Source organism: Prinia subflava (assembly GCF_021018805.1).
Source record: "Prinia subflava isolate CZ2003 ecotype Zambia chromosome W unlocalized genomic scaffold, Cam_Psub_1.2 scaffold_32_NEW, whole genome shotgun sequence".
NCBI classification, from domain to species: Eukaryota; Metazoa; Chordata; class Aves; order Passeriformes; family Cisticolidae; genus Prinia; species Prinia subflava.
In genome coordinates, this window is record NW_026960609.1 from 1,913,480 (window position 1) to 1,938,091 (window position 24,612).

At 43.1% G+C, this 24,612-nt stretch overlaps 1 protein-coding gene across 5 annotated transcripts in view; it reads right to left on the minus strand.

Moving 5' to 3' along the window:
• The window catches only part of LOC134565037 (methionine aminopeptidase 1-like), an 88,270-nt gene that overhangs the window by 58,475 nt on the left and 5,183 nt on the right, over positions 1–24,612 (minus strand). For all 5 annotated transcript variants that reach the window (XR_010083757.1, XM_063424402.1, XM_063424401.1 and 2 more), the window contains exons 2-6: positions 16,183–16,234; positions 12,661–12,773; positions 11,269–11,329; positions 9,964–10,055; positions 8,343–8,426 (exon numbers count right to left, since the gene is read on the minus strand). Coding sequence is in view for 4 of the 5 variants with exons in the window: in XM_063424402.1 (XP_063280472.1) it covers positions 8,343–8,426; positions 9,964–10,055; positions 11,269–11,329; positions 12,661–12,773; positions 16,183–16,234 (402 nt within the window). In the remaining variant the exon portion in view is untranslated. The remainder of the gene's footprint in view (positions 1–8,342; positions 8,427–9,963; positions 10,056–11,268; positions 11,330–12,660; positions 12,774–16,182; positions 16,235–24,612) is intronic.

Below are 24,612 nucleotides of genomic sequence, written 5' to 3' on the forward strand. Positions count from 1 at the left end.
TCTTGCCTCTGAGTCATTTTACCACCACTGCTGAGAGGATCTCTCAAGAACAAGAACCCCGTAGGAATCAGCATCATTCACGCAGCGTACGAACTGACCCTTCAAGCGATATTCACAGTGCGTGGGCTAGCTGGAATAGAGACACTGTGAGGTCTCGAAACGCGGCAGAGTGACCATTTTCAATTATCGCTTTTAAGCACCTGTCTTGGTTTGGAAAGACAGATATCTGTCAGTGAAAACTGGAGTTTCCCTTGGAATGGAAAATGTAAAAACCCCTTCCCTCCAAATTATTACAATTTTGCAATTAGGAGCTTTCAGGCAAAAATATGGGAATAGGAATAACAGTTGTTTACTAGGAATATTAAAGAATACAAATGCAGTAGTACAAAAAAAACAAACAAGCAAGCAAACAAAAGTCCTAGAAAACCCTGACAGAGTCAGAGATACGACCTGACACCCTGGTGTCAGGGTGTTGGAAGCAGTCCAAATAAGTAGCAGATGTTCTTCTGTGAAGTAGAGATGATCCTGTAGGGGAAAAAAAGGTCTAGTGCTGGCGACATGGATCCAGTCTTCCTCCGAGAATTCAGTAGAAAATCACCTGAATTCGTGTTTGGGATTGCAGGTTTTATGCTAGTGGAAAGGCTTTGGCTCCTCCAACTAGGTGAAGCATCTCACAATGGAATGAAGTAATATGATCAGTCATGTGAGAGGCCTTAAATGGCCCATTCACAGGTGATGTCCCTCATAGGAGGATGGGTGGAGGAAGAGATAAGAAGGCACTGCCTTATCTGGTGTTATCTGTTGTCCTGTTAACAGAAGGCATTCGCCTTCTTCCCCCCTCAAAAGTTACAAGATATAAAGAACAATATCTCCCAACCAGTTTCAACAGATGAAAATAGAATACACATTTTTGGTTACATTTTTCAACCCAAGACATTATCCACCCCTTATTCTATTATCATCTGTATCATATCCAAATCAATAAACTCTGTTTTATATATATACATACACAGTGAAACCTTATACACAATTCTCACTTAAGATTAGGTTTCCCTGTGGCGCACAACAGGTTTCCCTGTGGCGCACAACAGGTTTCTCCATCTTTCTGCATTACCCACCAAGTATAACCGGGTCCTTGAGCAAAAACAATCCCACAGATGGGTCTGCCTTTGCCTGAGGTGGGATCAATCCAAACAGTCTTTCCTAACATACCTTTCATGTGTACCACTGGGACTTGATCTCCATCCATCGTGTGCAAGGGTTCAGACTGGGCAGGACCAGCTTGACTGATGGAGCCTCGGGTGTTGACCATCCAGGTGGCTTTCGCCAAGTTCATTTCCCAATTCTTGAAGGTCCCTCCGTCAAGTGCCTTCAGGGCAGTCTTAAGTAGTCCATTGCACCATTCAACTTTCCCAGCAGCTGGTGAATGATAAGGGATGTGATAAATCCATTCAATGCCATGTTCTCTGGCCCAGGTGTTTATAAGGCTGTTCTTGAAATGGGTTCCACTGACTGACTCCAGTCTCTCAGGGGTGCCATGTCTCCACAGGACTTGCTTTTCCAGACCCAGGATGGTGTTCCGGGCAGTAGCGTGAGGCACAGGGTAGGTTTCCAACCATCCCGTGGTGGCTTCCACCATGGTCAGTACGTAGCGCTTGCCTTGGCGGGTTTGGGGAAGGGTGATGTAGTCAATTTGCCAAGCTTCCCCATACGTATATTTGGACCACCTCTCGCCATACCATAGGGGCTTCACTTGCTTGGCCTGCTTGATTGCAGCACACGTCTCACAGTCATGGATAACCTGAGAAATGCTGTCCATGGTTAGATCCACCCCTCGGTCTCGTGCCCATTTATGGGCGGGATCTCTGCCCCGATGACCTGAGGCGTCATGGGCCCACTGAGCAAGGAACAACTCTCCCTTGTGTTGCCAATCTAGGTCTACCTTTGAAACTTCTGTCTTGGCAGCTTGATCTACTTGCTCCTTGTTTCGGTGCTCTTCATTAGCCCGACTCTTGGGGACATGGGCATCTACATGGCGGACTTTTACAGGTAGCTTCTTTACGCGAGTGGCAATGTCTTTCCATTCATCAGCAGCCCAGATAGGTTTTCCCCTATGCTGCCAGTTGGCCTTTTTCCACCTTTCCAGCCAACCCCACAGAGCATTGGCTACCATCCACGAATCAGTGTAGAGGTAAAGCTTTGGCCACTTCTCTCTTTCAGTAATGTCCAGGGCCAGTTGAATAGCCTCGAGTTCCGCAAGTTGACTCGATCCAACTTCTCCTTCAGTGCCTTGTGCAACCTGTCTTGTGGGGCTCCATACAACTGCTTTCCACTTCCGGTTCATCCCCACGATGCAACAGGAACCATCAGTGAAAAGAGCGTAGCGTTTCTTCTGCTGGCAACTGATTATACAGTGGAGCTTCTTCAGCACGTGTCACTTGCTCTTGTTCCTCTTCATCGGTGAGATCAAAGTTTTCACCTTCCAGCCACTTGCTAATTATTTCCAAAATCCCAGGGCGATTCAGGTTTCCAATGCGGGCGCGCTAAGTGATGAGAGCAATCCATTTGGTCCATGTGGTGTCAGTGGCGTGGTGGGTAGAAGGATCCTTTCCTTTCAACATCAACCCCAGCACCAGTAGTCGGGGTGCCAGGAGGAGTTGTGCTTCCATGCCAATCACCTCCGAGGCAGCTTGAACTCCTTCATAGTCAACCAAGATTTCCTTCTCTTTTGGAGTGTAGTTGGCTTTGGACCCTCTGTAACTTCGGTTCCAGAATCCCAGTGGTCGGCTTCGAGTCTCACCAGGCACCTTCTGCCAAAGCCTCAAAGACAGACCATGGTTCCCAGCTGCAGAGTAGAGCACACTGTTAACCTCTGGTCCTGTCCTGACTGGGCCAAGGGCTACTGCATGAGCGATTTCCTGCTTGATCTGGGCAAAGGCTTGCTGCTGTTCAGGGCCCCAGTGGAAATCGTTCTTCTTGCGGGTAACCAGGTAGAGAGGGCTCACAATCTGGCTGTACTCAGGAAGGTGCATTCTCCAAAAGCCTATGGCACCTAGGAAAGCTTGCGTTTCCTTCTTGCTGGTTGGTGGAGACATTGCAGTGATCTTATTGATGACCTCAATGGGAATCTGACGCCGCCCATCTTGCCACTTTACTCCCAGGAACTGGATCTCCCGAGCAGGTCCCTTGACTTTGCCCTTCTTGATGGCAAAACCGGCTTTCAGGAGAATTTGGATGATCTTCTCTCCTTTCTCAAACACTTCCCTTGCCGTATTCCCCCACACAATGATGTCATTGATGTACTGTAGATGTTCTGGAGCGTCACCCTTTTCCAGTGCAGCCTGGATCAGTCCATGGCAGATGGTGGGGTTTTGCTTCCACCCCTGGGGCAGTCAGTTCCAGGTGTACTGCACGCCCCTCCAGGTGAAAGCAAACTGAGGTCTGCATTTGGCAGCCAGAGGAATGGAGAAAAACACATTAGCAATGTCAATTGTGGCATACCACTTTGCTCCCTTGGACTCCAGCCCGTACTGGAGTGCTAGCATGTCCGGCACAGCAGCACTCAGCAGTGGAATCACTTCATTCAAGCCACCATAGTCCACAGTCTCCATTCTCCATCAGACTTGCACACAGGCCAAATGGGGCTGTTGAAGGGTAAGTGGGTTCTGCTGACTACCCCTTGGCTCTCTAGCTCTCAGATCATTGTGTGGATGGGAATCACAGCATCTCAGTTTGTGCAATACTGCCGGCAGTGCACCGTCAAGGTGGCAACAGGTACTGGTTGCTCTTCTACCTTCAGGAGTCCTACTGCAGATGGGTTCTCTGATAGTCCAGGCAAGGTGTTCCATTTCTTAATGCCCTCTGCCTCCACAGCAGCTATTCCAAAAGCCCACCTGAATCCCTTAGGGTCTTTGTAATACCTGTTCCGGAGGAAGTCTATGCCCAGAATACACGGAGCCTTTGGGCCAGTCACAATCGGATGTTTCTGCCACTCCTTCCCAGTCAGGCTCACCTCGGCTTCCAACATAGTCAATTCTTTTGATCTCCCCATCACCCTAGCAATGGAAATAGGTTCTGCCCCCATATGTCCCGATGGCATTAGGGTACACTGCGAACCAGTAGCAACCAAAGCTTCATATTTCTGTGGCTCTGTTGTGCCAGGCCATCGAATCCACACAGTCCAAAAGACTCGGTTTTCCTGTGCCTCTTCCTGGTTAGAGGCAGGGCCCCTCTAGCACTGGTTACTATTCCCTTCCTGTGCATACATAGTAGAGGTTCCTTCAAGGGGGGATCTGACACAGCATCCTCACTTCTGTAATACCTGGCGGCTTGGTCATGGGAGGCTGAGGCTACCTTCATTCTAGTGGAATCCCCTCGGTTAGTGTTTCTCTCCTTGAGCTCAGGCACCCGTGCTGCTAGGACAGAAGTGGGTTTCCCATGCCACATTCCCATGTCTTCCCCATGGTCACACAGAAAAAAACACAGGTCACCTCGTGGAGTATACCCTCTCTCTCTAGCTGGGGGATGTTGGGCTCTAATTTTGGGGCCTGTAACTTGATCCAGTGCCACGTGGGAACTGTTCCTCCTCATTTCCCTCATCTCCTCTTTAAGTTCCTTAACCAAGGCAGAGACATGAGCCTGCATCGGGCCATTGATCATGCTCTCATAATTTCTGAGCTTGGTGGCTATGGAACCCACCGTCTCTTGGTTGTCCTCAGCATTAATTGTTGCAATCAATGTGGCATATTGAGATGGTCCTAGAGTTGCCAGATTCCACAACATTTTCCCTGTGCATCTAACCTTGTCAGGGTCATTATCATGCTGTCCGCTCCTCCCAAAAAGTACCTCCAATACCGCTACTTCTCTCAGCTGTTAGATCCCTTCCTCAAGAGTCTTCCAGCGCATTCTATGGGGGTGTTCCTGCATTCTTTCTCTGTGCACAAACCTCTCCCTTTCACTCATCAAAAGCCACTCCCAAAGGGAAAGGAGTCCTGGCTCCCTTACAAGTACCTGATTCAAACCTGAGTCCTGTGTCAAGGGTCCCAAATTCCTTGCCTCACCACTATCTAGTTGCACCCCTGTACCCATAAGGTCCCAGACCCGAAGTTGTTGTTTAAATTTATGGGGGGGTCCCCGGGGAGTGCCCCCCGGAGACCCCCGGGGTCTTTATGGGGTCGTGGTGTTCCCGTGCTGGCAGGCAAAGAGACTCAGATGCCGGTGGGGTGCTGATGAGGTGAGGGTTTATTCACTGAGGGAGGGGGGAAGGGAAGGGGGGGAAGGGAGGAGAGGGAAAGAGGGAGCATCAGGAGGCCTCCAGGGGGAGAGGGGCAAGAGGGGCAGAGCCTTCTGCCTTAGCATTCTTATCACAGAGGTTCAAAGGGGCGCGGTAACATTCTCCAGCCAATGAGGTTACAGATACAGGATACTGCAGGGAGGATACAGACTTGAGATAAACCATACATTTTCCAGGGGTGAGCTAGAACAAACCATTTCCATAAAATGCAATCCCACACGAAGTAACCAGGCTGTATAGGCCTCACGTCCCCATTGAGCAATATCTTTTTGCAGATTACCAAGACTTTCATATGAGAGGGACTCAATTATGATCTCAACCTGAGGCTCCCCTGCGGCTTGTGACCGCCCTCCTTTCTTATCCTTATTACCTGGGTTTGCTGATTTCACCTCAGACTTCTTTGTTTCCACAGGGGCTACTGAAGGGGCCACTCTCCTTTGTCAGGGCAGGGGGAGGGTTTCCCACCATCTGGGGCTAATGAGGCTACCACAGGGGAAATGTACTCTCTCAGCATCTGGCCCATCTCATGTATCTCCTTCACCCAGTCTGGGTGGTTAATATCCAAGGTAGGCTGTGGGGCAGGGTCAGGCTCTGGGGCAGTATCCTTATTCTCTGGGGTACGTATCAGGGTGGTTATCCAGGTCAATCTCCCTTTATTTCTGAATGCTAAATAGAATAGGCCTGTAAGCAATACCAGCCACTGTGATATCGTTAGCATTCAGAGAAGATTTAAACCCTTCAAAAACTGGTGGAGTAGACCCAAAGAGCTGAGTGAAGGGTTGGGAAGAAATTTCGCCCGGTGTCATTTCCTCACAGTAGGTACCATTGTTAAAGTAACCCCACAAACACACAGTTAGTGTGTGATAGCTCTGAAGCCATGTGCCTGCCTTCCAGAGGACGTTAAAAATCCATGAATTCCTCACCTTATTAACCCATAAAATAAACTGGATAACAGCCACAGTAGCCTTAGTTATAGGGCCCATGTTTAGATAAGGGCCTGCAAATGGGAGAAACACAGCCACAACCACATGCCACCCAAACCAAGGTAAGCTAGACCACATGATGCTGTCCAAAAAGACCTCTATATCTAGTACACAAGAACATAAGCACCCCAAAACTGTTATTTTCTCTCAGTGCCCTCGTTCCTCACGCTGGGCACCAAATTCTGTCTTGGTTTGGAAAGACAGGTATCTGTCAGGGAAAACTGGAGTTTCCCTTGGAATGGAGAATGTAAAAACCCCCTCCCTCCAAATTTTTACAATTTTGCAATTAGGAGCTTTCAGGCAAAAATATGGGAATAGGAATAACAGTTGTTTACTAGGAATATTAAAAAATACAAATGCAGTAGTACAAAAAAAACCAAGCAAACAAACAAAAGTCCTACGAAACTGACAGAGTCAGAGATACGACCTGACACCCTGGTGTCAAGGTTTTGGAAGCAGTCACAATATGTCTTCCTGGAGTAAAAGATGTTGTTGTGTGAAGTAGACAGGATCCTCTAGAAAGAAAGGGTCCAGTGCTGGCGAGATGGGTCTGGTCTTCCTCCGAGAATTCAGTAGAAAAACCGTCTAAATTACTGTTTGGGATTGCACCTTTTATCCTGATGGAAATGCTTTGGCTCCTCCCACTGGGTGGAGCATCTCACAATGGAATGAAGTAACATGATCAGTCATGTGAGAGGCCTTAAATGGCCCATTCACAGGTGATGTCCCTCAGAGGAGGATGGGTGGAGGAAGAGATAAGGAGGCACTGCCTTATCTGGTGTTATCAGTTGTCCCATTAACAGAAGGCATTCGCCCTCTTCCCCCCCTAGAGTTACAAGAGATAAAGAAAAATATCTCCCAACCGGTTTCAACAGATGAAAATAGAATACACATTTTTGGTTATATTTTTCAACCCAAGACAGCACCCACTCCAAGAGTTCTGGAAGACACACAAACTAAACAAAGTAATATTTAGCATTACTCTTCCCCCAGCTTTAAAACCTTAAGCTGCTTCCCTTTCAGTGTAATAAACTTTTTGTAGTTTTGCAAAACGGACACATTTCATATATACTTACACATACGTACACGTACTTTGTGACATACTGAGCAAAGTACTGAAAAAAAAATACTGTGTTGACTTTTTTTAAATTAAAAAATAACACTTTTTAAAACTTCAAAATATCAATTAGGGATATCAGTCAGTGTCAACCAACTGCCAAATTTTCCATAAACTGCTGGGGAGGAGTAACACCGTGTTAACTACTAGCTGTTCATATTAGACATAATGCCTAAGCAAGTAGTTTGGTGTTTAATGCAGTTCAACAGAAGTCTCCAGCCTAATGGAAGCAGACAATCTTGGCTCAACAGCTGCAGATACAGATAAAAAGAAAGCTCTCCAACAAACTTAACTATACCAAAATTGTTTTGTTTCCCACAACGCACAGGAGTAGCCTCAAGTATCAGATTAGATGATTCATACAGAAGACAGCAAAGAAAAACAATTACACAATTCAAATATCTATGGAAAGTTAAGGCAGGAAGATTCTTGAGCATGCTTTTATAACACTTCAATGGACTGTGGCTTTATTTTGTCAGACTGTATCAAACATCGTTTCAGTTCTCTCTGAGGCACCTCAGTTCTGATTCCCAATCATAAACAATTTAACTTTCTCCTCTATATGTCTTAACCAACCACAGAGAATACAGGAATTCCATAGCCTACATCTGATGTTCTTTATATAATGGTATCCATGGTTTAGAAGAAAGAAAATAATATGATGTTAACTGAGAAAGCGAGTGAAGAAACTTAGAAGAAATCTGAGGCCAGAAATATGGAAGCAGCTGATACAGAGAGAGACCCAGGAGTTTCTAAATCACTTTGAACCTACCATTGCACTGTAGCACACTTCTGCCATCTGCACTACCCACCAGCTTCCAACTGGGAAACAGTTTGAAATAAAGAAATAGAATTCATGCAACAAAGAAAACCACACAATAGTAATTTAAAAATAAAGAGATAGAAGAAAACACTTATAAACACCAGAAGAATAATAAACTACTCTTACTAAATGGACAGCATGATCAATTTCTTCAGTAGTTACTCCTGGTTTCACCATCGTGGCAGCAACATCCAATACTTCTCTAGCAAGCTGCAAATGAAACAATTTAAAATTTAAAATAGATTTCAAATTGATCTATTGGCTTAATTTAAGCTGATGTAAAATAGGCAAGGACTACTCTCTAGAAGATTCGTAACCCATTTTTGACAGCTACGCTGAGATCACCAGGAAAGCTGTGTGGAGTTATGCTCTAGAAAGACTGAGACATCTCCAGTTCATGTACTCAGCCACCTCCGTGAGAGCTGAAAATACCCCAGTTCAGGTTTGGAGCACACTTTCCTTGAATGCCATAATCTTAAATCAGACTACCCAAATACATTTCAAAGTTTGACTTTATGCACAAGGAAGTGATTACAACTGAACAGTAATTTTTCAAAAATTGTTAGGGATGGAGCTTTGTTATGCTTTTTAGTTTTTACTTAGTACCTGTCGGAGTCTAGAACATCCCTCTGGCCACCCTGGAGGGTTTGGAGACCAGACAGGGGGGTCTGGGATCTGTACAAGGGGGTTACCAGCCTCACACAGAGCCCAGGAGGACACTGCCTCTGATCCCTGGCCATGGGAGTGAATGCCCACATTGTATGAAGAATCACAAGCTGAGAGAATTCAAAATAAGTAGTATTTAGTTTATCATAGAATGTAAATGTAGAATCTAGGATTTTTAGTATATGGGGTTGAAGAGACAAGATGGAGGAATTGGGGAGTGGCCCCTGTGCTCCTTGTTCTTGCTCTCATCCCCCATCTTTTGCTGAGTTGGATTTTAGAGATTGGTTTAGAGTAGAAACGACATGTTAGCATAGGTAATAGGCATTGGTACAATTTTGTAAATAAAAAGTACGTTGTGGACAGTGGTTGGGTCAAGGGTACCGTACATAAGGTGCGGGGCTCTCTGATCCGCCCAGTCCGCCGCGTGTCCTGCTCTGCTGGGGATGCCTTGCAGAGCAAAGAAAGAACTAAGATAAGGTACCCTGCCAGGGAGGCCTGGCAGAGCTGAGAAAGAACTGAGATAATGAAGAATAAACAACCTTGGAAACATGCACTGGCGGACTCAGCTTGTCATCTCTGGCTCCGGTGTGAAACACTTAGGGCAAAGAGAAGACTGAAAACCTTATTACCTCGGGGAATAGCAACCCCGAGGAGACTCCCAGGGAACAGCAACCTTGGGAGAAGACCTTATTACCTCGGGGAACAGCAACCCCGAGGAGAATCTCACGGAAGAGCAACCCTGAGAGTACCAATTCCAGGAGAGGAAAAAGGTCTTATTTATGCACTATAAAACATATTCTTAACAGTAACAACGTGTCAGGCACAGATTGTCTTACTACTAATAACAAATGCAGGAAACAGATAAAAGTCATCCTTATGCTTGCAAAATACTTTACTGGGTACTGGGGTCACAAGAAGAGAAAAAGGCAGAAAATATAAAGCTTCCCAAACTATTTTTCAGTGCTCTAAAGTGGTTTGAAAATTTATACTCTCAAATGTGCTGTGACAAAGTGGTAAAATCATTATAGATTCTTAAAGAATATAAAGGCACCTTGTGTAAGAAAAATCAAAACCCCCTTACCCTACACACTACTCGCATCCCTTCTATATCCTCAGATGACAGTATTTTTATTTGAGAGGTTCCTTTTAAACCTTGTTCTGATTCAGACATTCCTGAAAAGAAAAAAGGGAGAAGATTAGGAAAGAAAAAAACCCAAGTTATATAGGGTGATGATTACTACACATATCCAATCCAGAAACTTCCTTAGCTTACCAAGAGCAATAGAAGTGCAGACTTTCCCACCATAGCCTAAAGTAAGAAACCCACCAAGCCATAATATTATCATCATTATTCAGATTAAATGGAAGTCATAAGCCTTACACAACACCATAATTCCCCATGTGCTCAGGAAGCAAATTTACTTACTGCATAAAACCATCACATCTAGTTAGTCAAAACAGAACCTTAAATATCAGGTTTACAAGGAAGTTATTTTATTCATAGAAAAGCATTTTTCAGCTGCTCTTAGAAAATAATTAGTGAAAATTACATTCTTAAACAGCCATAAAGGGTTACATGAGCTTGGGCATATATCTGTTTATACTACTGCAATTATCAGCTGACAAAAACATGTAAATTCTCCCTACCAAATTCCGTGCAATCTCAGCTTTATAGATGTGTGACCCCATAAAATCCAATATTTTGTGTTGTTTTAGTATTTACACTCTTCAAAAAATAACTATGGAACATCTTAAGATTAAAAAATAATGCTAGCAGACTTTATAGCAGCCTTTTAGGGAAATGCAAAGCCTCAATACTGGTATAAAAAGGGGAAAATACCCAAACAATCCAATAACTGGGTAATTCTGATTGCATTCCCTCTCTGTCCAAAAACAGCTGGAACTCATACACCAATTTTCTTTTGGGGGACGCATACTGCGAGGTTTTCTTGGTTTTGTTATAAAATAATACATTTTCAACGGATACACTGATGCCATAGAGAATGGTCTAGCAGAATTCATCTGTGACAGTCAACTGACTGCTGTTTGTTATCAAATTAACAACAGGACTAGGACTTGTATGTTTGAGAGAAAAAAAAAAAAAAACAAAAAACAAAAAACCAAAAAACAAACAAACAAATTAACTAATTCTTAATTTCCTGTACACCTTTGAAAGACAACCCATTGCAAACTTTGGACTTCCAAAAAATACTTGCAATCATGATTCTGTAAAAATCAGTAAGTTACTGTGTGGAAGAAGTAAAGTGAGAACAGATAAAAGAGGTTCCCTTCTCCAGTATCTCCTTGATGCTTTAAAGGCTTTTTCAATGAAAAGGAAAATAGAGAGCAAACATAACAGTCATAATTGTGATTTGTTTCATGTTACCTAGTGGGTGATCAGCATAATCTGGTCTCTGAATATAACTTGGCACAGGTCTTGCTGGCGTCTAAATAAATCACAGGCAAAGCTGGTTAGGTTGCAAGAACAATTATAGTCACAAAAAGAGAGTCACACAGAAAATTAAATACAATATGAAATATTTCATGTGAAATATGGCCAAGTCCATTTAGAAAAAGTTGCAAAGTATGTAAACACTCCAAAAGTTCCAAGTTTCATTCCCAAACATTCTGCTGTTACTCTCTATTGCTATCATATTATACAACTTCTAATAGCCAACTGCACAGCTTTGTAAAAAATCCAATGCTTATTGTTAAGTGACTCAAACTGTTTTTATAATGCATTATGCCTTATTGTAATGTTTTTTTCTGCTGCTTTCCAGATTGCAAGTGCACTGGTCCCAAATATATCCCTCTTCTCTTTAGCAAGATTGCTACTTCTGATCATCACCATAGTCAAAATCTCTAATTTCATTTGCATCAGTCTCACAGCAGTCACAAGATGAAAAAAACAATGTTCAGGGATAACACAACTAAATTACTTAACCAGTGAAATATCCCAAACACATTTTTCTCCCATAACACTAACAAACACACATGGGCTCAGGCTCTCCTAATCTGTTCTCTAATGAGCCTGTAACAGATGGAGAAGACTAGAGAGAGGATGCCACTGGGGCAGCTTTTCTAGCACAGGCCAATTAGAAAAGACAAACGTAAAGAAAACGCCGTTATTGCTGTAAAAAAAGCTTCAGTTTACTCCATGTATAAACTTGTACCAATTTAAAAATACAGTTATGTCTATGTGTATATATATATACACACACAGTTATATGTCATCATCTTCTCAACCCACCTTCCACAACCAAAGATCTTACTGACCTCTGTTGTTTGTTCACCATTCCAATGCTGGAGATTACTGTAACCTCTGTTCTTTCAGCTGTTCACCAGTTCACTCACCAGGTTATTCTAAACCACTTACATAATATAATATAAAACCATTTCTTTAAATTCTAAATTAATTCACCTGAGCTTTTAAGAAAGACTGCTCCATAACTGGCAAGGACAACAAACAGGTAGGAGACATCTGAACTAGCAGCAGCTTTTCTGCAGAATAAATGTCACAGTGTACATCCAAAAGGTATGAGTTTAAGCCTGTTACTGATGCTCACAAGCACTCCCTAATTATAAATATACCAGGAGACAGAACAAGTCAAACTAAAATGAACCACAATAAGGACAGCCATGCATGTCCTTGCCATCGGGTTCAGATCAAGAGGCTCTCCTCTCTCAGCGAAAATGTGGGAGGTCATCAGGTCAGGAATGGTCCATTAGTTGCTACAGAATGTAGCAGTGCTGGAGTAGAGAGGCACCTCTTGCTTACCAGTGGATAGTGTGGCCTGAGTTTCCCAGTGTATCGATAACCAGACCAGGGATTTGTGTTAATGTCGCCTTCCAGGCTCCAGGAGGAAACTTCCCGCTTAGCTTTTTCATCCTCTGAGAAGACAAGAAAAAGGGGGGAAAAAAGTTGCAGGAGCAAAATCTGTCCTACTAAGAATGAGAACTGCGGGATCTAGAAAGTGACTTAGAAGTGTGTAAGTCTAGACCTGACTGGCATTTTAGATACTGATATATGAAAGTGTAAGTAGCAGTTATCATTTTGTATTGTCCATTCCAAATTCACATTCTTCCTATCCTATTCAATAGCAAACTGGGGAATGTCAGGACTGAATGCACAACTGAAGTGTAGTAATTAACTTGTTATTAATTTGTAGTTTTATAACGCAGTGCTTGTTTTCATTCCCGGGAAAAAAGCCTGTTTCTACAGAGGCACTCACTATCCCTTCAATTAACACCCTTGCACTGCAGATGAACATTCCTTTCTTATGATCTCCCTTAGCACCCAGTGACCGAAATGACCTGAGGTGGGAAGGAGGCCATCCAAAGGTGGAAGGAGGCCATCCAACTGTCAGGCTCAACACATGGAGGCTGCTACCCCTCCAGAGCTGATGAAGAGAGTGCAGGTCCCGCAGTTCAGGACAAGCAGTGCTCACACCTTACAAGATGGTCCCAAACTGCTGGAGCTTCCCAGTTCTCTGAACCTTGTGAAATTCATGTCTGACATGGTCCAGTGACTGACTTCATTCACAAATAACACATTCCTATGAGGGCAAATTGAAGCATTGAAATAAGCAGATGCTGAGCAATATCAAAAGGAGAAATATTTACTCAGAAAGAGAAGGCAAGGGTTAACAAAGAGCACGGTAACATTAATCTTTAACTCATATCTGGATAACTTGTTTGTTTGCTCTTGGTGTATCTCAGAAGGATGAAGAGGTAGCAAAAGGTCTGCTATTGCAAGCCCTAGCATCAATTCCTCAGAGCCTCTGTGGCTAACATCTGAGCCATCTGCTCAAATGACATTCAATTCAGATGAAACTGAGAAATAACAATTTAAAAGTCCAAAGCTTTTCATATTCACACAAATTAATAGGATACAGAATGCAAGTGTGAACTATTAGATCCCTACACTGGGAAGGCAGAAAGAGGGAAACCATTTGTAATTGTCTGTACTATTCCAACCTATTTACCATTCAACATTTATCATGGAAAAAGAAGCTTTATTGGGTTTTAGGAAAGGAGGTGAATTATTTGAGGATGTGAGTTTCTGCCATATCACTTTTTAATCCTACCTCTCTTTTCAGCAGGGCTTAATGAAGATAGGCAGGGTGGTGGCAGGGAGGAGGCAAGGGGGCAGAACTGAGGTCTGCCGTCTCCTCTTTGGTTTTAAACTCATGATTTGTTTTCACTCCTCAGATAAGGCAGAATCTACCAGTCTCCTAGTATTTCTGTGCCAGAGCTACCAGCTGTCACTAAGGCACACAGACACTCTTAGTACTTTGAACTGAACTCAGCAAAATCCTAGCTACGATACATCCTCTATCAGTGGCTGCACCATGCACACAAGCATTCTCCCTTTTTTCCCAAAAATGTACAGAACAGCTGCACTCTGACTCACTTGTGTTCCAGCAAGTGTCTAATCACAAAGACTTTGCAAGAATCTTTCCCACTGTACTGCCTTTGACTGCAATAGACATCAAAACGCTATAAAGGAACACTGCCTTAACAATAGTGATTTATTATTCCCCTTGCCCTTTCTTTCAGCACCCTTCTATCTGTGTTCATATACCTGGCAATGTAGCTCAAGCAATAATTCATTCAAATAGAAAAGTGAACAAAAAAACCCACTTCTGTGAACCTCTGCCTCTGAAATTTTACACAGCACTTCAGACTGTCAAGAACTGGACAAAATTTCAGATATGCATCATCCAGTGCCAGGTATCTTGGAAAACAACCCAATACCATTCCTAGGCAGAGAAGCATACAGCAGTTGAGGTTGGAAGGGACATCTGGAGGTCATCTGGTCTGTCATGGGTTAGCACTGGCCAGATGTTAATGCACCTATGAATATATGTTTTTTCCTTAACAACTACCGTGGGATGTGATCAGGAACAGAGCAGAGCAGGCTTAAACTTTAAAAACAGAAAAACAAAACTTTATTACATTACATAAGAACAGAGATAGAAAACTCTAAACACACACAGAGACAGAAATAAAAACTTCTCAGAACATTTCTTCTCTTCCCCCAGTTTCTACCCTTTACACATTACCCTCTATAGACCAAACCTTTGCGTTTTAGATCAAACAATTACCCTTTAAAAAAAAAAACAATCTTCAAATCAGCAAGGTAGAGAGGAGTCTCTCTTGCACCACAGACTGCTCCTCAGGAAACACAGATCCACTCTTTGTGTGTTTCCATGTCACCCGTGGCACCGCCTGGAGAAGTCTGCCAGGGGACACTTTCTCTTTCCTATGTCCAGTGCTCTCACCACTGTCCATAGGCTGAAACTGCATACAGGGCTCTTTTAAGGATGCTTTCATGCCATGCTCTCCCCATCTTTCCCCTGGGGCCGAGGGCTTTTTTTTCTCTGCGGGCAGAGGGCGCCACCACACCCTCTCCCTTCTCTTCTCTGTTTGCTCCACTCTTAAAGTGCCAGTCACTGTAGCAAAAGCAAAGGCAGCTGCACCTACCCAAATGCAGTTTGTGTTCAAAAGAGACTCAAGTTCAGTCTATGGCTAACATTATGCAAGAAAAGTCCAGCTCAAAAGCTACTCCTCTTCAATCTCTGCTCATCTAGGGTTCTTTTCATCTTTCTTTATCATCTCGGTCTCAAGCTGTTTCTCTCTCTCTTCTGAAGCCACTAGCCATGAGAGTTAATGTCTGGGAAAAGTTTCTTTCTGCCTCAGAAAGAGTTAACAGTTTCTGGCTCCCGGCAGGGCTGCAGGCTCGGGCACTCGCAGGCTCAGCAGCTCTCCCACGCAGTTGGGCCTCTTCTCCCAGGGGGCGGGGGGGGGGGGGGGGGGGGGGGGAAGGAAGGCACCTCCACAGTTTTCCACCCCTCCAGCCTGGATGGGGCCAGCTCAACTCAAAGCTTGTCTCTTCTCTTCTTCCCCCGGGGCCCCAGCTTACTTTAGTCTGCAGCGTGGTTCTCTTCAGACCAGCCACGTGGCCCCCTCCCCCACCCAGCCTAGTGACTGGGCAGGGGAGAAGAGATGTTTCTCTGCTGAAACCGGAACCCAAAAGAGGCCGAACCCCCCTGGAGTCCTGCTTTTAACCCCTTATGTCCTCAGAGGCGTGTCCAAACCTCCGAGTGACCAATCTAAGTGCCAGCACAAAACCTGATCACTGATTGGCCTGCCCACATCCCCCTGGAAAAATTCACCTCCCCCCCAACCACGACATGGTCCAATCCCCAACTCAAGCAAGGCCACCTAGAGCTCACTGCACAGGACAAAACCAATTCAAGGCAATATGAAAATGCATTTTAAAAAGTAATGTACTTACTTGCTTTCTTGTGTAATAACTTGTGAGTGGCCCAGCTTCCCTTAAAGCATTCCTAGAATTCCAAACAAAATGTATAAATACGTGTTTAAAGCAGTATTTACATGGACAGATATGCCAACCTGACAAAATAGAGAAGCAAATGTATTTTAAGAGAAAACTAACCCTTGTAATTAACCCTTAATTAACCCTTGTAGCAACATGCAGTAAATGCTACTGTAACTGCTACCCTTAGCAATAGAAAATATTACACTCAAAAGTTTACGAACCAGAATAGGCAGAAAAAGCACAGCCAAACAGACAACACCCATGGCAGTGAAATACACTGATATAATCCTGTATATTATTGACCCCTTATAATTTTAATGAGTAACTAAACACCATGATGGCTGCAGGTTGGCTGAAACAGTCTGTCTCTGTACCTGATCATACAGTGCTGCAGTGAACAGCAAGGTCCTCCCTTGACTCCAACAAGAAATCATTTCCTCCAGCTAATTGCATCCCTTCTGCCTCCTGCTCCAGCACAGGAAAGCAACAGAGGCCAATCAGCACAACTACAGGGGAACTAATGAAGTAGACTAAAGGGCGGAAATGAGGGCTACTGAATGAAAATAGGAAATTGAAAAAAAAGTATCAAGAAAGTTGAAATGGAAATCAATGAAAGAGTGAGACTCTAGAGGAGTTTGATCTTTTTGCTTCTTCCCAAGCAAAAACAGAGCAGTTCATGCCAGAAACAATGAATCAGGAATTTCCGAAGAGGCAGGATGTAAACTGTTTTTCTTTTTAAGGAAAAACAATACTAATGCTGAATCATCATTGTAAAACTACCATCCAGAGCCAACAACTGATTCAACCTAAAGTTTACAACACTCAACCAGTCCAAGACAACACATTTGCAAACTAAGCCCTGCTTGTAACATTCTACCCTTGCTTCAAGGTTGCTCTTGAGCACTCTGAGCTGTCTGCTCCTGTTGAGCCACCTTCTCCCTCTTCCCTCATTAGTCTTGCAACCAGTAGTTACCAAAGTGCATCCACAAACACACAGTACAGTGGTGCACAAGTACACCTAGATTCAAAGGGACCCTGCTGTGTGTGTGCTGCTCCCCTCATGACCAGAACCAGTTGCTCATTGTGTTCTGCTACCCCACATACCAGGAGTGACTGCACTGCCAGGAGCTCTGAAACCAACACAGCCCAATGTTTTGTCACACTTATATAACCCACTGCACACACAGACCTTTGCACTGCACTGTTGTCTGCTGGGGAGTTGGGAGAAAAGGAACAGGTTTTAACTGAGGCCTGCCTTAGGAAAAACTAAAAAAAAAAAATTCCAAAAATGCCATTTCAAGGACACTGGAAGCACCAGTATGGTTTTAATCCCCTTTCAAACATGAGGTCTTTGTTCTGAAGCATAAGGAGGATTACACAACTGTCTTGGTTTGGAAAGACAGGTATCTGTCAGGGTAAACTGGAGTTTCCCTTGGAATGGAGAATGTAAAACCTCCTTCCTCCAAATTATTACAATTTTGCAATTAGGAGCTTTCAGGTAAAAATATGGAAATAGGAGTAACAGTTCTTTACTAGGAATATTAAAAATGCAAATGCAGTAATATAAAAAAACAAGCAAGCAAACAAACAAAAGTCCTAGAAAACCCTGACAGAGTCAGGAATACACCTGACACCCTGTCGGCCAGGGTGTTGGAAGCAGTCCAAATAAGTCCTCCTGGAGTGACAGATGTGGTTCTGTTGGAGTAGAGATGATCCTGAAGTGGCAGTGAGATGAGTCTAATCTTCCTCTGAGAATCCAGTGGAAAGGAGGATGCTCTGCTGTTCTGAATCTCACGTTTTATCCAGGTAGGAATGCTTGGCTCCGCCCACTGGGTGGAGCATCTCACAATGGAATGATTTAATTTTATCAGTCATGTGGTGAGCCTTAATGGCTCATTAACAGCAGATATCCCCCTGGAGGGAGGATGGGTCATGGAAGAGATAAGGAACATTGCTCCCCTGGTTTTAACAGCTGGCCCATTAACAGAAGGCATCCACCCCCTCCCCCCGGGAGTTACAAGAGATAGAGGAAAAAAAAGGTCTCCCCAACTGGTTTCAACAGATGAAATAGAATACACATTTTTTGGTTACATAACCCAAGACAACAACTAAGGACTTAGAGCAGCTACAAAGTCTGCAAACCTAGAATCCACTTTTTTGAATATAAAGGAGTATTTGGGGAAGGAAGACATACATCAGCTGTGGTAATTGCTGATTGCAATTCATTCTCTGCTTTCTCATGAAATTTTGGGGGATGTTCTCCAATGCCCTTGCTTTGTCCTATACCAACAGCCTTTGTTCTTTGCTGGCCCATAACCAGAGAACACCAGGCAAACACAGCACCAGGGACAGTACCATAACCTGAGAGGCTCCATTTTGACTTTTTATTCCCTGCAGCTGTGGACAGCCTAAGAAGATTCTGCATAAGGCTGCCATATGCCTGTTTTCCCAAACATGTTTCCCATATTTTACTTGCCCTCTATCTCCAGAGGAGCAGTAGCTCTGCCAGAACTCCTGAGCACAGCTCCAAAGCTGCTGTACCCCGAGACAACCCAGACATGTGCACCATGTGCATATCCATCAACTGCAGCAGGCACACACAGTAAGTTCAAAGTATTTTTGTGAGCAGGGGCTGTTACAAGTGCAATGTACAATCAATGAATCTCTCTGCCTTGGTCTGACACTTCTGGAAGGCACTCAAAGGATATGCTGCACATCCACCTACAGCCCATCTATTTTGTGTAGGATCAGTCATATGCTTCCTGTGAGCACTGGACTTACTGGGTACATACAAATCATTTATATTCAGCACAAGCACCACATTGCACATGACTGCAGAGCTCTGCCTTAGCAATTCCACATAAAAATACAGCAGCTGTCATCTCACAGATTGGAGAATCATAGCTCTGGCAACAAAGCACTACCAAAGTACCACTGCACATTGTGAACACTCTCACCTTCTATACCGCAGACTTCCCGACAAGCTATGGAAAAAACCTCCTCTTTCTCTCCATCTGGGCCACTTTCTGGAGTATTTTCTGGAGAAAATTACGCTTTTCACTGAGCCTTCTCCTGGAACATCTACTTCAATCTTACTATCACTATTCCTGTCTCTTAACAATTCTTCTGTGTTCCTATGCCCTATCCAGGTCAGGATAGAAAATTTTCAATTACTAAATAAACAAAATCCAGGGAAAAAATACCCAGGGTGATTTTTAATATTAAAATAAAGAAAATAAAGATTTTTTTTCCAGATAGAGTGAATAAAGGAACATGTAACACTGCATGGCTATATTTTAAAACATTAAATAGCTTCAGGGAGAAAGTACACAGGAACAGTATGAATTTGGCTTCAAGTTTCTTGGAAGACTTCCTGGGTTTCATTTTAAGCACTACATCATCCATTAGCATGCCTGATATTAATATCCCCACCTTTCTCACCTAAAGCATTTTTCTTTTTATTTCATGTAACCTTTACACCTCAATTAAGACAGACATGGAAATACTGAAGAGGACTGTACAAGAAGAGAGGTCAAATGTATGACAAAAAAGAAAGCAGAGGGGTAATCCTTGACTTGTTTAGAGCAATCCTGGGTACAACTATTCTATCAGTAAGAAAAATATAAATTTGTCTTCTAGACAGAGGCTGTCACCATACTGAAACCTTTAATAACATTTCTGGCTTCAAGACATTCTTAAGCCAATCCCACTGGTTTTGTGTTTAGAGACAAGTTCAACCCACTGCTCATCAGAATTTATCAAAAGGTAACCAAAGGCACAACCAGCATTACCATTTGGAAACATTCCTGTTGCATCCCCTTGTGGAAGCTGTATTATTTCTGAAAATAATTTTTATCTTAAGGACTCAACCAATGTCAACAGAATCATGCAGAATACCAGCATTTGTTTTATAGTATGGTGCATTTTCACTATGAACACACTGCTCATTACCAAATATCTTGAGGGTTTTTTGTTTTAAATCAAACATTGAAAAAACAAAACCCTTTAAAACAGTTACTAGAATAATTAGGGGGGAAATTGTGCTATGTTTATTGTCATCTTTCAAATAATAACAAAAAGCTTCTTATTCATTTAATGTATGCATGCAATCTGATTAAGAGGTGGGAAAGTACAGCCAACTGCAAATTCCAGAGGAGAAAAGGATGCTCAATCAAGATTAGAATATTACTCCACTACAAACCTCTGTATAGCACAGATCTAATAAACTAGATTTAAACAAGCTACCCAGAGACAGGGATGCCCCATCCCTGGATGTGTTCACAGCCAGGACGGATAGAGCTTTGAACTACTGGTCTAGTGGAAGGTGTCCCTGCCCATGGCAAGGGGTTGGTACCAGAGGTCTTTAAGGTCCCTTCCAAGCCAGGCCACTCTATGATATCCAAACCCAGGAAGCTACACAGGCATCACAGCACAGAATTCAAGGCATGCTGATAGACTGTGTTTCTGAAATGCATTTGCATGGGAGCAACTAATTTCAAGTTAGATCTGGCAATCCCTCTGTCAGCACTCCAACTTGTGTCCAACTTCCACAGAATTACTCCCTCCATCCTCTGTGGTCACCATTTAGAGCCACTGTGATGAATTTCAAAAACTATCTACCTTACAGAAAAGAAAAAGAAAAAGAAAAAGAAAAAGAAAAAGAAAAAGAAAAAGAAAAAGAAAAAGAAAAAGAAAAAGAAAAAGAAAAAGAAAAAGAAAAAGAAAAAGAAAAAGAAAAAGAAAAAGAAAAAGAAAAAGAAAAAGAAAAAGAAAAAGAAAAAGAAAAAGAAAAAGAAAAAGAAAAAGAGAAAAAGTTTGAATCAAGACTGTGAAGACAGACTGTGTCTCTCTGCATGTCATTATACCCTGAACTGCAATGAGCAAACATCTAAGAAACAGTGCCAAGCAACACACTGTATTTAAAAATATTCTGAGCGATCTTTTAACAGAATTTACAAATGTCCTTTAGAATGTAAAACACTCTGGGGCCTAACCTGAGACCATGCCATTTTGCATAATGGGAACTCATTTTTAACCAAATACCTTAAAGGTATGCAAAACAGAAGACAAAAAAAAAAAAAAAAAAAAAAAAAAAAAACCCAAAAAAACCCCAAACAACCAACCAAACAAACCACCAACCTGAAGTATAGCATTTACCTTAATACCAGGTTATCAGTTATATATAAATACATTTAATACAGTACAGATTAACTCACATTTTTTCCATAAGTACAAGTATGCTGAGGTGTTAATACATTTGATGTTAAGTGAAACAGATGACTCTTTTCAGCATGCTGAAATCCTTATAGGTCAGTACAAGCCCACAGAGACAGCCTCCGGTCTGAAAAACTCAGTACAAAATTCCCAAATTAACCTAAGCAGCATACATGAATAGTCAGGTTTTCAGAAGAGTTGAATATATGTTTTAAGATTACACTCCAAGAGAACTACCTACATGCAGAACCTTGGTATCAGCAGGGTAGATCGACTTTCTCCTTCATCTAATGGGGGAATACACAAGACAGAGAGTCAAACAGACTTGATTAGCATAGCTAGTTTGATAACCAAGATGCCATGGCAGGAACAAACAGAACTGTGAAGATTACAGAAGATGGGATTAAACCTGCTTACAGGAAGAGAGAAGATTCAATCAACTTCTGCAAGCAAAGTTTTATTGTAAAATGCATGAGTTGTCTGTGTGATTTTTAACCTGATTATTGTTGTAGAAATTATTAACCTGTCTGAAATAGTATATAAGCTTTTGGGAAACCTGAGTAAAATCGAATTCTGATCACCAAATCAGTCTTCCCATATCTCAATCAATCGCCACTAATCTAAGACCTGATCTTACCCTGAGGCTCCTGGGTCCCTCATGACCGAGCCCTTCCTTTGAGAAAGGGACTGCGTTTTGCAGCTCTTCAGATTTACAGAAATACACAACTGATTTTTGAGAGTAGCGAAGGAATAACAGACCAGAGGAATTCCAACTGGAGTATCCTGTCAGTACATGAAACACTAGCTCAGCAAGTCTGCCAACAGGAGTCTGAAGAAGTCAGAAAGTCATGAGGGCTCAGCTTTTATACCTCACCAACAATCAGGTGCTTACCTCAGACATAGGTATCCATGGTGATTTATAAGCAACTGAGAATGTTAGCTTCCTGATGAATGAAATCTGACTTTCTCGATGGTATACACTCAGTGCCATTTATGCCTGAGGAAACTCCTGTGTGCTGAAGTTGAATCCAAGCAGCTGGTTTCAGCCTATTTCAGGCACAAAGAACAGTGAACCAAGGACAAAACATTGCAGTGATGTCCTATGATCTGATGTGAGAGAGGACAAAAAATAGTTTCATCCAGGTCCATTCCTCCCTGCTCCCCATCCCCAACACATTAACAGTGAAAGGAAACAGCAAAGCAGGAGATGGGACAACAATCTTCTCTTCAGGTCTACAATTTTTCACAAATTACAAATTAATTTTTCACAAATGCTGTGACCTTGAGCATCCAAAGCAGTCAAGGGCCTGGGGCTGAGTGTCAGTGAAAGTGTTAGTGTGCCTTCCAGAAAGCAGTAAATTGTATATAAACTCACTAAGTGAACAAAACAGCAATTCTTTCCTGTCACTGGAATTTAACAAGTCATACCCCACCTCAGATGTCAAGAGGTATCAAGAGACATTGGGAGGCACCCACCAATGCAAGAGAGATGCTGCCCCAGACTATACAGTTCAGAGAAACTGCTACCCTTTCAAACACCTGAAACGCACATGGCAGAATTGTTAGGAACGAAAGAAAAGAAAAAAAAAAAACAAACAACAACAACAAAACAACCACCCCACAACTGACCCTCTCCTGGCTAGAGTAACACCCCCACACCCCAGACAATCTGAGTAGGGAGAGCTGCCCTGAAGGAAAGTTGCCTGGCAACTTTTCCCTACCTAATTGAAATGTGAAAAGAAGCTGCCCACACCTAGATAGCCCTATTGTCCTTTGTAACTACCTCATTTAGCAAGAGTAACTTCGGCTATGACCAGGACAAATGCATATGCATTTGGATATGCAGATAGGGCAGGGCCGCCCCCGTGGATCCTGGGAGGTTTTTTTGGGGAAACTGCACCCCAGGACAGGAAGCTGGATTCGTCAGAAGAGAATTGGATAGTGCTCTGGCTGAGCGGGGAGTGGATGCACCTCCTGGCCTGATTTGAAGATTGGCCATGACCTGTGAGGAGCCTGAATGGAATGGGAACCAGCCAGCTGAGCTGACTGATGCAGAGAATGGGAAACTCTTGAAACTTTTCCCTGAGGGCAAAGAGCTGACTGCCACTGCTCTGCCTTCTGATGGTTGACCAGAGAGAACTGCCAGCTGTTTCTATGGGAACAAGGACTCAGGATCCACTGGGACAGCACCTGCTCCTTCAGATGGCTGCAGTAGTGTGGAAAACTCCGATCAGACTTTGCAATCCTGCTGATGATTTTAATAATGAGCTGATCACTTTAATAAAGAGCTGAATATTAATAAGGCATATGCCCTGTTCTTTTCATAATCACCATATAACTCCAGTCCTCACTTCTGACTCCATAACCAGACCACTTCATACAGCTGGGGCTGACAACACAAGGGCACACAAAACAGGGAGGGGCAATACTTCTCCTTGAGTAAGTTATGACTACTATTATGACACAACCCATGGTGTCCAGCTCTCAAGAGAAACAAAAATGGCAAAGGCCACCAACTTCAGAGTAAGAGAATGTTTCCAGTAAGTGTCTACAAGTAGGTATTTCTGAATTTGGCTGGAGAAATGGCCCTGCACCAGCATCTAATCCACAAGCAAAAAAAAGTCCTAGAAAACCCTGACAGAGTCAGAGATATGACCTGACACCCTGTTGTCAGGGTGTTTGGAAGCATTCCAAATAAGTCTTCCTGGAGTAGCAGATGTTGTTCTGTGAAGTAGAGATGATCCTGTAGAAAAAAAAAAAGTCTAGTGCTGGCGACATGGGTCCAGTCTTCCTCTGAGAATTCAGTGGAAAAACCGGCTGAATTGGTGTTTGGGATTGCTGGTTTTATCCCGGTGGAAAGGCTTTGGCTCCTCCCACTTGGTGAAGCATCTCACAATGGAATGAAGTAACGTTGTCAGTCGTGAGAGGCCTTAAATGGCCCATTCACAGGTGATGTCCCTCAGAGGAGGATGGGTGGAGGAAGAGATAAGAAGGCACTGCCTTATCTGGTGTTATCAATTGTCCCATTAACAGAAGGCATTCGCCCTCTTCCCCCTCTAGAGTTACACGAGATAAAGAACAATATCTCCCAACCGGTTTCAACAGATGAAAATAGAATACACATTTTTGGTTACATTTTTCAACCTAAGACGTGTGATTTCCGCATTTAGA